This window comes from Nilaparvata lugens, chromosome 3, assembly GCF_014356525.2.
Source record: "Nilaparvata lugens isolate BPH chromosome 3, ASM1435652v1, whole genome shotgun sequence".
In the NCBI taxonomy this organism is placed as follows: Eukaryota; Metazoa; Arthropoda; class Insecta; order Hemiptera; family Delphacidae; genus Nilaparvata; species Nilaparvata lugens.
The window spans coordinates 55,535,846-55,550,579 of record NC_052506.1 but is presented as its reverse complement, the minus strand read 5'-3'; the positions used below and the strand labels follow the sequence as shown (position 1 = coordinate 55,550,579).

The following is a 14,734-nucleotide window of genomic DNA, read 5'->3' as shown; positions in this document are numbered from 1 at the left end:
CGGTTATCGGTTATTAAAGTTACAGCAACTGCGTGGAGATAGTGCAAATGTTATAGTGCAATAGTTGCTTTGAAAGAAAAAATGTAATAACGTTGTGAAAGTGTGTGATTAGTTGAGGCTTGAGGAGGCATGAAGATCCTCTTGTCATTTCTGTAGCTAAAGTTGACGCATGCGCAGTAGGCTGTTTCCATCTGCGCGAGTTGACAAGGACGAGAAACAGCTGATCGTAGCAGTGGGGGTTGTGGTGGGGGAACAACAGGAGCAGTCAGCTGACTACGATTTCCGATACACACGCAGTCAGTTGTTATCCGAACGTTGAGCAGTGAACACGTAGCGGCGTGTCGAATAACCTTGTTTGTTTTGGTAATTAATTTTATCAGTGAAGTGTACTTGGATTCCTTCCGGAAAGGATTGAAATATTGTTACGCCGCTATATTGGATTAATTAGTGTCAATTTACTGAAGGTTAGCCGTACTACAGTTGTAGAATCAGTGACAGATTTTATTCTAACCTAAAAGTGTTACATGACATGAGTGTGTTTACTACTTGGTAGTATGTAAATAAAATAGTGTCGGGTGAATTTGGTATCGGTGTATGAGACAACCCGATTTTGTTAGCTAGTGCTTGGTTGTTTTTGCGATTGGTTTTTGAAAAGTTATTCGCACGCAACATTTTTTGTCGTCGATAGCGACCGACCTAGTTTACAGAAAAGCAACTGCCAATTGTTTTTGTTCGGCTTTCAGGCATTTAGTGAGACTGTTGTGCCTTTGTGGTGTGCTCTCAATGCAGTGTCTGTAGTAAGTGAATAAAACATATTATGGGAGTACATAAGACTGCCGACCACGAGAGTGGTTATTTCGAGGATGAGGAGGAAGAGGATTATGATGGCAGGGTACAGAACCGTGTGGGGTCCGGCCAGCAGAAGGCTCAGACAGATAAAGATTCAGGTAAGTTATTTACAATTTTGTAAACTACCTTTCTAAAACCATTGAGATGTTATTAAAAAAAATTGTTGTGCTCAAATTCTGTAGCTTCTTTCAAAATACTTTTATTTTAAATTTTACAGCTGTGACAACTAGGCTATTAGGTATACAAATTAATGTAGGCCTAAAAATCTTCTTTACAATAAAATAGGTATTGCATTGACATTTGTTTGGTGTTGATGAATTTTGCTACAAATTCTGTATTTTAGATAACCATGCTGTATTCTCATCACTGATCTGGTACTGTAATATAATTTTTGTATGACGAGTAGGCTATACCTATACTGTACTCTACATAAAATCATGTTATTATATAAATTTTTAAAATATGTTACTTGTAATTTATTACTCTTAGCTACCTAGCTACCTGCTAGCTACTCTTAGCTACCTGCCTAGTAATAGTTAATATTTTCAAGGCTGAGTACTTGATTACCAAAGCCCCACCTGCTTCAGCAAATTGTTTGAGAATTGAATATTATACTCACCACGCTGCTATGTTATTCAACGGTGTAATAATTAACCTTGTGAGTTTACAACTTTGCAGGAAATCGATCTTATTCCATAGATATTCAGGGTCAAAGGAACTTGAGTTAATTTACATTTTATTCAGTTAGCATTCTGGCATGAGAAGGAACTCTATATGATTTATTTATTAATAATGAATGGAATTCCTGTTATTTAAATCGACTAAATATGCTACTCTTAATATTCAATACTATAGGAAGATGTTGATGATAAAAAACGTTAATATGATGAACGAAATGGTTTCTTGTACGAGAAAATAGTTAGAATCTGTTGAAACTTGAGTTTTATAAATTATAATATAATCTGGGTGTGGTTGACAATAACAATCATCATACCAAGTACCAAACTTTCAAAGAAGAAAAGAAAAATCTTTAGGTAACTTCCACTTAAAATATTATATCACTGAAGTTGAAATTTGTTTTTCAAATTATCAACTTGTAGGATGTTCATTATCATTGTCGTCATATTAAACCGCTCAATTTTAGAATTCAGCAACAAAACTCTATTGATACATTTGCACTTGTGTAAATAAGTTTATTCATATACACGCGCTGCAAGTTATTTAAACCAGTTATTCTTACATCTGAATTTGAAGCTCATTCTACATTAAAGTTAATTTTTCAATTATTACATCAATTAAACTAGAATTTTTCTCCAACAAATGCCAAATGCTTCATTTCGATGGATAAAAATGGAGTTATTAAAATTTCTATTAAATTATAATTGCAATTCAATTCTCTGAATATAAATAAAAATAAAAATCTCAGTACCCTTTTTGAAATATTTTATCACAACATGTTTCGGACATTGATGCCATTTTCAAGTGATATGAAGTAAATCAATAAAAATTTTGTTGTGATATAATATTTCAAAAAGAGTACTGAGATTTTTCTTTTTCTTTATATTTATATTACAGTTCATTGAATTTTGTACGATTTTCATATATGTATCTTCCATTGAAAGCGGAAAGTTTAGAATTCATTTGAAAACTTTATATCACAAAAACAATCCACAGAACTTCCAGAGATTTGCATGCTCATCATATCTTATTCATGAAGCTCACGTGTTTTGTAGTATTTATGGTAGATGAAGTTGAATGTTTCCCAGCTAGAGTAGGCTTGTTAGCGGGTAGGCACCTTAGCTTTAATGTTTAATGAGCTATAGCTCTAGGTCTCTGAAAACTTCTAATTTGGGAGAGTGTACCTATACAAATAAATACAGTAATACAAGGGTATTAGTTACTTGATACACTACTAGAATCATTAAAATCATTATATTTTAGATAATTCTAGGAAGAACTCTGATAGCTTGTCTGGGTGTAATACTTTGTCAATATTATCCTAACTTAATTGATTGGTTTCTCTTCCATGAGAGCATCAAACGAATGCTGTTTTATTAGGTGATTGGTTTCGCCTGGTTGAGTTGAAAGGGGATAGGGAAAACACATTGTGCAAAACCAGACTACTATAAATAAAGCTTTGAGTTCCATTCCGGGACAGATCTGGCATGAAACAGCCTACTTAATTCTAGCCGAAACATCCAGCTTTGGATACTGAAACATTTCTTCTACAACTTGAAATTTTTTTTAATATTGTCAAAATGCTTGAAATATTGGGTATTATTTGAAGAATTTGAAGCAATTTCCTGAGTTTCAGAGTTTGTTATAGTCTGATCCCTGATCTATTAGACCTAATTTTAATTCCACAAAATTTGAAGGGCAGGGATTCATTTCCTAAAATCTCCAAAGTCTTTCAAACTCAAATCATTGATATATTGAGCAAGATATAAAAGGTTGATTAATTCTTGAAGAAGTAAGATAAAAATCTTTTCATCGAATCAAAAGCCTCCTTCATTTTATAGCCATGTGCAGATTGCTTCAGAAGAATTCTAGAGACATGATAAGTTACATCATGCTAAGTTTTTATCAAGACGAACTGCTTCTCCGTTCCAATGTTGTTTTTACATTGTCCAATTCAATTCATGAAGATGAGTAGAGGAAGGAAACTGTCTAGTATCCCAATTTCCAGAATAGGGCGCTGAAAACTGTTGATTCATCATAACCCCAATTCCGTGTGCTTGTTTCTTGTGCATTTATCGAAACAGAGAAGTTGGAATGAGGTCAACTTGATGCGTCGAAGCACAGAAGCGAGAACACTCCCCTCTCCCCCTCCCCTCTCACTGCCAAACTATTTGGAACACTCACCCAAATAATAATAGAGTCGATAATTTTTCGTGTGACATAGTGCAAAATTTGTTTTGCCAATTTTATATTATCTTAGGAAATGTATTGCGCAATGGCACTTCCTCTTTCCACTGAGTGCTGGTATGCACTAAACTTATTGATTCACCTCCAGATGTGGGCAGTGAGCTAGTGTTTGTAAACATTTCATAACTTCGTCAATAGATTCTCGGCTAGGTGTAGCCTATGTAGGTTATCAACAATATTTTGGTTATTTAAATGAATCATTATTTGAAAATCGACTGAGATATCGCATTGACCCAGTTGAGAGATTGACAAAGAGTGACAATCTCCTAAAATGTTGTCAGTGAGCTTGAGTCGAAACTGTGAAATTCATCTTCATTCTTTCAATTTTGATCAATGTAACAAAAGGTTCAGCTCCTCTTGAAAAAGTAGGCCAGCTATACAGCAACTTTTAAACTTGTCCTACTTCATTCAATCAATAATGAAACGTTTTCTAATAAATGCCAATTGTTTGAAATTGATCTGATTCCAGCAAATACACAATTGTACCAAGTGATTCTTTTGTGATTCATCATTTAAAAGCTCAAGTGATAGCAGTGAATAAACCTATTATCGAAACCCTTTTTAATTAACCTGGAAATTGAATCATTTATGAACCTTTAAGTACCCAAGTACCAGCAGGTTTGTTTTGGAAGGGTGTTCGTTTGTTGGCTACCACTATCAGTTTTATGCTTGCAAAATAACTATCAAGAGCTTCATACTAGTACCTAATACTGAAGGTCCGAACCTATAACTGTTTCCAATTGGTCATTCCAGAGTACTGGGCACATTCAGGTTTCATGCTCCCCAAAAAGTTGTAAGGATCAATTTCAAGAGAGTGGAACTAATTTCTTAACACTGTAATTTCAGAATCTCGTGTTCTTGGTGATAAATGATAAGGTAATTCAAAAACTGGTATTCTATTGCTAATGCTCAATAATTACCCATGTCAGTGTATTGCAATATGGGGCAAGTCTTGTTAGACAAGATATACAAGAATCCGCTTTCTAACTTCTTGCTTGTACAGAAGACCAATAAAAAACTTGACTGAAAGTCAAGTTCATATGGAACTTCTGATACGAAAATGTATAGTTTGGTTTATCTTCATGTATAGGCCTAATATACCGTATGTATAGTATGTACTAGAAGTATAATACTCCAGCAACACCTATAGTTGATGATACATTATTGAATACCTCTGTAACAAACTCAAGTAGGTACTATTTAAAGTAATCTTCGATTAGTAATCGACGGATAGTCACATTTGAAACGAGCAATTCTAATAATAAAAAATATAAGAGAAAAACAATGTTATCCAGAAGAGATGAATTGAGGAGATTTGGAAAGCAACCATAGTAGTGCAGTAGTGCTCCCTTTTTCCTTGATGACCTTTTTAAGCCATACAATTTCCTCGTTCACTTTATATTGTCGTTGGGCCAAGTTTCCGATAACTTGATTACCGGCGCGTCGCGGTGCCCCTCCCCCCCCCTTCTGCCACTTCCAACCCTTTTCTTGCGGCGTCCATAAACTCCTTTACTGCTTCTCCTCCTTATACGCTGGAAAATAGTTTTGCCTCCTTCGCTCGAATTATCCTTTTCCTCGTTGCAGTAACAGTATTATAAAGTGGTGTTTATTTTGATTATTGTTATTCAAGTATTAAAACATTCAAGTTTTGATGGATTAAACATCAGAACTCGTTGATCATATTATCTGTCTGTTTTATTTGTTCAGTCTCATTTTTGTGTGTATTGAACTAACAACAAGTCGTATTCAAACATCTATATCTTGACATTCACAGTACCGGAATTGCTATATTTACCGATCATTGGCATTCAACGATAGTTTGTACAAACTTGTATGTTATAACTAAGAAATTTCCGCTGTCATTGTTGATAATTTCAGGGCTATGTATTTTTGTAACTTTCGGTCCAGTGATTCCTGCGACATTATGCTTATTTATTTATGTTACAAATGACACTGATGTAATGTTATAAAATATAAGCAATAAATATAAAAAAAACATTACTTTTTCATGAATACTTCTAAATTGATGAGTACAAAAATAACCACCACTATTACCACAGCTGCTACTTCATCATACTATAAATCCATGATTATTGCATCCTAATATGATAATGAGGACTCGGGACAGCCTCCCAAAAAGTTCTCCAATGAAACTGCGTCCGCATTGATTACTGGGCAGTGGTCATTGTCATAGTATTCGATCCAGGAATAATCGGGCGAATTTGAGTTGGTTGACCTGCATTTGAGGAGTGACCAGCTCTACACTGTACAATGCCAGTAGCATTGGCATCAGCAGTTTTGCGGTGTGTCCAATAATAAGGTGTGAATTAGTGAGTGTGGCCTTTGACAACTTGGACCCGATGGGCTTTCCTCTTGAAGGGGGGGGATTTGAAATGGTGTTTGCGCGTGCGTCAGCACTCAGGCCTCTAGTGAGCTTTGGACCCATGCCAAGCCTACCAGCTTCTAGCACTCTTTTGTAAACCTAGAACATAGAGGTGATAGTTATCCTGGCTTTTTGTGATTCACTGATCAATTTGTAATATTTGATTTTATTTTGATAATGCTAAGGGATAATGATTATTGTTGAGTTGTTACTTGAAATACGCATTGATCTGTTAACCAGGAATTTCAGAATGCATCAGGTTATAAATTAAAATAGTTGAAGTGGGTTTTAGTTGAGCAGTTAGGTTTTGCGGCCGTGCCGAGCCTAGTCAGGCGAACTCCATAAGGCTTCCACAGACATGTGTAGACCCTCCGGTCCGGTAAACCTCACCTGAGCCCTTGTGTACCTGATTTACATCATACCACAAAAACGGCTCAGGGTCCGTAGCACCACTGCCAATCGTCAGGTGGGCATCATTGAGGAGTTTAGCCTGGACGCCAATGGAGAGACAAAGTGCCTCACCACAGACGCCCAGTTCCGGCGGTACGTGGGCCAGAAGGCCCGGACGTATCCTCTCCGCTACCTGAAGACTTGGAAAAAGCCCGCGCCACTGCCAAAATGACCCCGACAGAGCCAGGGCTCCCACAGACAGACGCGACACAGGCTCGGGACAAACCGAGCGATATTGAGCTCGGCAAAATATCGCTAGTTTACCGAACTGAACATTCACACACGCGCTGCACGCAGACGCTCGGAATTCGGTAAAACCATCCTGTCCTGTTAGGTTAGTTGTGTGTGTACCGTAGCCTACTGCTTCTCATTGAAATCCCGTAATTTTTTATTTACTACTTTGCTGTTCAATAACTACTAAACGGAATTGATTTTCTTTTGGCATGCATATTCCTTGATGCTTCTTTAAACCGATGTCAAGGTTTTTTTTCAAAAAAATTCTGATAATGTGTAATTTCTTGGTTCAAGTTCGTGAATTTCAATTATAAAACATGAAAAGTTACTTACAATGACTCATCATGTTCGTCCTTGTCCATAGCGAGCGACAAAAGCAATGCTTCTTCTTGTAAACACTGATCCATATTTAAAAAAATTGAACTAAATTATTAGCTACTAACTACACTGCATTCATGTGCGATAAGAAAGGTGTGCACTACTGATTCCCGCCTTGATTTCCGAGCGGTCTACCGAACAGATTCGGTAGACCGAATTACCGACGCGATCTACCGCTTGCGATAATATCGCTTTCCTCGGTATATCGCTGCTGTGTGCACGTTCTCATTTACCGCTATGTAATAACATATCGTACCGAATCGTCCCGAGCCCTGTATCGCGTCTGTCTGTGAATGCCTTAAAGTGTGTAGGGCCCTTAGGTTTAGGCTTGCATCAAGGTTTGACTTGGTGCTCAGTACAAATTGTAATTCACTTTGAAAACAGTAATTCAGTAGAATTCGTATGATGCAACGTTGCTCAGACAGTTTGATAGAATGTATCTCATTTTTCATCCATTAGAAAGTCAAAATTATGTCTTTTTCATATTACCAAGAAGCAAGATTTGTGGTGAAAGTGACAGAAAATGAAAGTTTGATTATTTCCAATGTTCATGTCAAAGAATGTTGATATTTTATCATTGAATTGAAGAAGTGTGTAATCAACTTTAAGGAATGTAATAATTATTGAAAACCTCTCTGTGAATGTCCGATTACAGTATTCTACAGTCTGTTTTCTGTTTCTTCATGTCTAAATATTCATTCAAAAGTACATTAAAATGTAGAAAATCCAGGATTTCAATGATATCGCTATTGAACTACAGAAATCTTATTATTTTTTATCAGAATTGTTTAATCTGTGACTGAGATGAACTTATCATGAATATAGTCTATCTCATCGATTACTCTAGTTTACGATTCTTCAGGTCCACTTTTATTTACAAAAACCTTATCGGTTATCGCAATTACAAGTTTTGTGAATAATTATTATTAATACTTCTCTTTTCTGGGTTCCAATTACTACTGATAACTGGAATTACACTATACCGACAATATACTAGTAAAACCATTTTTACTGAGAATTAATGTTGTAATTTTACAATGTTCCAACCTTCATTTAACTGAAATGATTGGATCCACAACACGTGTAAAATATAAAAAAGAATTAATACTCGTTATTCACTTGACTTTCAAAGAGAACAGACATAAAAATATGATTATTGAACACCATAATAACTCTGCTTGTGGTTACTATGATAGCAAGTGATAAAATTGGCATAAAATACTCCAGTAAACTATCATTACTCCTTAGCAATTCTTTTTCGATATACTCTTTACATAGAACTGATAGTTTAATATTTCTCACTGTATTCAGCTTCTTACATAATGTAGACACATTTCAACCTTATTAATCGGTAATGCAATACTGATACCTATTAAATATTAAATACCTGTAACTATTAAATAATTATGTAATGCATTCTCCTATTAACCTTACCGAGAGTAATAATGTGATAGGCACACTGCTAATCAAGGGTTCAATTTAATTATAATTACACTAATATTATTACATGATCATATTCATCGATATTAATATACATTATAAACAATATTTATTGTTATGAATCAAATAAAATATGGAATTTCATTATATTATACAGTATGAACCTCCGCTTGTATTTTCCACGCAATTTTGACGTTAGGGCTCGTAAATTATTCTGATATGAAGCTGTTAAGATAATCATCTCGTCATCTCCATTAATATTGTAACACATCTGATTAGGAGTATTAATGTATTGATTAAATTTTGAGGCCTCTCCCTTCTAACATTGTGCTCACATTGAGCAACTATCAACTACCCCTACAGCCAAATCTATATCAAAACAATAAATTCTGTGATGGATTCAAGTTGAATCTAGTTTCCCTTCCATGATTGGTTTTATTTTTGTACGTTCTTTTCTCTGTTGGTTTTGTATTGTTACTCCTGTATGTTGTTACTGTACTACAAAAGTATTCATTATCAATATTATACAATAAATATTACACTCAAGGGGTCACTTTCATACTAACCAAATTTCTTGAATAAGTTGTGTCTTCTACGATTTCATTTTCAAAATAAATTTTTATCATTCTAATGGTGGATACTTTTGTTACAGGTGAGCCTTGTTCTTGAACTCTTCTGTAAGCGCCGAGCTCAGGTAGGATGATGATGATGATTATTTTCTTGATGGCTGTGTGTTTCTCCATCAGAAGGCAGTCGATAAGGTTTGACAATAATATATTTCCTGTGCCTTCTATAAATACCCATCAATATTCATGTGTTCTGTTCCTCCATCGTTATCTTGCTCAGTTGTTATAACTATTTTTAAAATGACATTTCTCATTAAAAATTCATTAGGTACTGTCGTTCTTCAAGTGACTGAACTTTGTAATTCTGATAGGGCAAACGATTTTCAAAAGTTCATGGGCTCTTTGTTAGACAAAATTCTCAATTCTTTCACTCCTAGTTCGCTATCAATAGCCCTAGCTTCCTAAACGAACTGGTCGATTATATGTATCGGAATACTGATGTTTTGAATTAAATAGGCTTTTGTGTTATCATGAAGTTCAACGTACAAGCTTCAACTCGTTTTCCTACTATTATCTGGCTAGTTACAATCATGTCTATCAAATTCAGTTGGCAAGTGTACAATAAACTAATATTTATACAATTGGAATTTCTATCCTGCACGCAGGCTTAGGCCCATGCATGGATTTATTATGTATATTGTTTTGTTTATATAATTGCTGTATTTGTGAAATAGAATAAATAAATTCCGCTAGATGACCGTTACAACTTTTATAACTTGAATAGTTTTTCAATTTTAAATTTTGAATTTTATAGTATTTCTCTTATAGCCTAAGCAATATACTGAGAGTGTCCAGATACAGTCTGTTGACTGTTGATTCATTACCATAAAACTGGACTTATTCAAATAGTCCTATGTTGAGGCTCTTGTTTTATTACAATACGTAATACCAAGCAATGCAGCTTTATTTAGTTTTTTCTTGCTTCCTCAGAAATAAGATACAGCTGCGGGCTGTTATCTATCTGTTGACTACAATCAACTCATGTCATAGACACTTTCCACTGCTTTATTGTAAAATGATAGATTATTATTTTTAGTTAGTAGGATCATACTTGTAACAATCATTGTTGCTCTTTTCTGTTTCAAAGTTTCCAAAGCCCTTGACTATCATGTTATATCATCATATACGTAATAGCTCCAACATTCAAATTTATAATCAATTCTGACATAAAACTTCAAATATTTTTCCACTTCCACAATTTCTGAATGTCCTCTTCTCTCCTGAACGATAATCCGGTTTCCTTTGACTCATCCTATTATGTCTTACTCCCATAGTTGATCCTCCTGTCGTATAGTTGGACAAACTTTAATATAATATCATTGACCTAGTCATTGAATTCCTCTCCTAATCGTTAGACCACGTGTGCCCGTTCAGATCTTACCGACAAATTCTTACTCAGAAATATTTCCTGCCCACTCGCCTTGACCTTAAGGACTGAATTCCTTAGTAGAAAAGGTCTTATCATTGGACTTCACTCCAGAGTGAAGTAGTTTGTGGACTTGAGAAGTTTGTGGACGTGTAGAAGTTGAGAAAGGGTGCAGCTCTTTCCGATAAATGTATTACTGTATTTCTCTGAGAGACTCAGCAACAAAAGATCAATCTCATAAAATCGAGTTGAAAATTGTGATTAAATGCAAAGTGGATATCCTTTTGTTTCGGCCCCATCACAGTATAATTACAGTACATCAACAAGGTCGAATAGGGATAGGCCTAGTGGAGAGAAGTAAATATTCTGAGAGAGAGGAGCATGGTAAAAGAGAAAGAGATGGGAATGAGAACCATTATTCACTTAGTTATAATCTAATGAAGATGAATACATCAATATTATAGAAATGATTGGAAAATAAGCAATAGGCTCAACCAAAATCATAAGACGATTGATCAGAGGATGACATTGGAAAGAGATGGAAGGAAATCATAGTCACAGGAAGTCTGAAAAATGACGTGGAAGGTGAAAAAGAAGTGAAATTATGAAAGATGAAATAATCAATAATCAAATGATATGGAAGACTAAAATTTGATGACGGTACACTTTGTCTCCATTTTGATCAACCACACAGATCCTCTGTTTCATGAAAAATCATGTAATATGGGAACAATGATGTACTTGATTTGTGCAGTACAATGAGCTAGACGATTCTAAAGTACATGAATTTTTATGGAAGAATCTTTGATCATCTTACGAGGCTATCTCCAATTGAACTCTCTGTAACCAACCAGGACAAAAACTTTTAACGTGGTGATGTATGTAAAGATGTGATAGCTTGAAAATTATAGTGGTAGTTCTTAGAACATGAAGGTCTCTCATCTGAATGGCCAGTTGCACTCCATCTGTTGATGTCTTGTTGTCCTCTATTTTTAGTTGCAGCAGTCACCTGTGTCTGTGTGGTGTGCTGATGTCTGATACATTATCTGATGTCCGGTGCTGCATCCTGGTTGTTATCCAGCCGAGACCTTCCAAGTGCAATCCACAATCTTCCCACATTATTTTTCATTGCATTCTTTTTGTCGGCAATAATCTGTGGTTGATGGTGGCAACTTTTTGTTTGTTGTCGACTATTATGTGTCCACTATGCTGTCAGCTCACAACTTCATCGCATATCTTAGTCTCCTCCATCAATTCTTCAGCTGTTTTGCTTATTGCCTCTTCACTCGATATTGAGGTGAATTCACGATGCTCATAACTTCATTGCACGGCTTTCATTTCTTCTAGTTTTCTTTATCATATTCTTTAAATGTTTTGCTTGATGCTTCTGTACTTGAAATCAAGGAAAATTCATTGATGTTTGAGTCAATGACTAAGCTAGATATGTATGCGTCTCTAGATCTTTTTGTTCTATAATTAGAGATTTTTCAGCTGTCTTTCTTGCAGTTTCTCTAGTGTACTTGAACTTAAGATTAAATTACGAAGTTTTTACTCACAACTTCTTTAATCCACTATTTGCTTGTGTCAACTACTAGATTAGTTTGTTTTGCTAAAGAGGATTTTCAGTGGTGGCATTTGGATACTGTTATTGGCTTTATTTACACACTTCACAAATTACAGTGTTTTGGGTGCACTTAGTATGGTGGAAGACTAAAAACACTTTTTAATGAACGCATATTTGTTTGATTGAGCTATTATGCTTTTCGTTTCAAGAAGTGTCATTTGAAAGTATCAATTTCGGTCGTGTAGATACGATTATCAAACAGGTGACACTATTCGTATTCCATTGAAAAGTGCTCGATTGTGAAGAGTATTCGATGAAGAGGTTGAAGAAGCAAATAATGGTGCAGACGGTGCGCAGTAAAATGCCGTTAATTCACTTTCTAATGAATTTTGAACGCGCTTAGCATGTCTCGGCGCAGCATGGATGGTTGAACAGTGATGAGCGGTTTGAGGAGGTCGATCTGTCCATCCTTCCACCAGGAAACGCGCCGCAAGGATTGTCAGGATTGCTCCTTCCACCTCTTCCTCGCACCGTTCCTCTTTCCATACTTCCTTCTCGTTTCCTCCCGTTTGTTTGCCAGCTCTCTGTCAGGCTCAATTTCACTGCTCACCGACCAAGTACCGTTCCTCAAACTGGTGTAGCCATTTTCTGTGCACAATATGTTGTCTCTTGTTGACTTGCATTCTATACGGTATTCGATCATTGACTGGATAAAATAACTATTTTAAGGTATGGAAGAGGACTGACGGCCTCTCCACGTCTCCACTCATAATCACTTTCATTAAAATGTTGAGAGTCCTAAACAGTTCATAATTTTGTAGTTCAATTATTGTTATGATTGATTGCGTAAAAATGAATTGTTTTGATCTCATTGAAAGTGATTATCTTATCACGGAAATAATTTATTAGGAAACCGTAATAGGTCTGCGTTTGAACTCTCTAACAATCCAACTAGAACTAATACTAGTATAGTTGAAAAACAAGGCAATCTGAGAAACTTATTTTTTGAAATTATCATGATATTGCTTTAGATGAAGCTTCAAACTTGAAATGGCTTACTTATTGTGTTAAAATTCCTATTAGGTGTCTGAATTATTATCATCATCTTACCATCTTCTCTCCTCACTTATTACTCAAATTCCTTGCAATATGAATTAACATTCTTGAAGCGAATCGCAATATTATTTCTCAAGTTTGTACAACGCTTGAATTTTGCGCAATCCGTTGATCACTAATTAAATCCGTGACCTGTATTTATCAGTCTAATCTCAATCTACAAACACTCAGTTGCATCCATTCTATTATACTAGACTAGTATCTATGGCTTGGTACTAGCAGTTGTGTGAAACTATTAGCCCACTAATAGTGCAGTGAACAATGCACAGCACTCGGCAACAGTCATTTTCATGCTATTACATCACTTTCGACTAATTGTATTATAATCAACACGTTATAATCTGAAAATATCGGCACTTTCTCTTCATTACTACGGAGCGATATTTGGTGAAAGTGTCGAACCTACTGCTGTGATGAATTTCCTAATTGAATTAATAGGAAATACTGCACCATTTCATCATCAAACAATTCTTATTTGGCTCATAACCAAAGACACTTGCCAACAATTGAATTATTTTTATCCAGTCCTATACTGCAGTTTGTAACATCTGTTAGCTGTGGTTAATGTAATACCATTTGCAAGCAATATTCTAATCGAAGATTTTCTATGGATGAATCAATGGGGAATCGATTTCATGAATTAGATCCAATTTTCAATTGGTTTATCCCTAATAATGCTTGAGAAATATTTTGATTAGTTTTATTTTCATCAAACGTTCAGTTTGTTGGCTTTCCTGATATTGCCATCAAATCAGTACTGTATTGAATCATTTGTGAATTTCCAATCACCATCATTTAATTTGTGGAATTTCTGGAAATTCAACTGCTGATAAAATAATTTATAGTTGTTTTTTATATGATTTTAATTATTTATCCCAGCAGGCCAGGGTTAATAAACAGTAACATAATTATTACTTTTCTATTTTATTCAAACACTTCAATCTCAGTGATAAGATTGAAACTCAAAATTATCTAGAATCAAAATAGTTCCTCTCAGTGTAAAAGTTAGCTCTAAGAGAAGGATTATTCTAAACAGAAAAAGCTGCTATTCAATAGAGAATAGATAGTCATTGTTTTACAATAATTATAATAATAGGCTACAAATAATTGATCTCCAAGACACAAACAAACACTTTTCATCAGTGGCTTCTCATTTATTATCGTTCTACCGAACTGCAACAGACCAACTAGCAATAGATTTCCGCGACCTTTCACACTGATTTAGATGGGGAAACCCGCTGCCCCGTTTTGTGGCAGCGCGGCTTGTAGAGTGTAGACCGACCGTGTAGAACACAGTAAGCCACCACTTTTTCAGCAATATCTCACTCTGCCCCTCTGCATTCTTCCCCCGTGAGGGGGCGACAAGGCGTGCTTTATCAGCGTTTTATCTTTGCCATTCCACT

At 35.4% G+C, this 14,734-nt stretch overlaps 1 protein-coding gene across 1 annotated transcript in view; it reads left to right on the top strand.

The window, feature by feature from the left end:
• The first annotated feature begins 286 nt into the window (after positions 1–286).
• The window catches only part of LOC111056134 (ribosomal protein S6 kinase alpha-5), a 105,600-nt gene continuing 91,152 nt past the window's right edge, over positions 287–14,734 (top strand). The window contains exon 1 of the mRNA XM_039422838.1: positions 287–947. Within this exon, the coding sequence (XP_039278772.1) occupies positions 818–947 (130 nt within the window). The 5' untranslated portion in view covers positions 287–817. The remainder of the gene's footprint in view (positions 948–14,734) is intronic.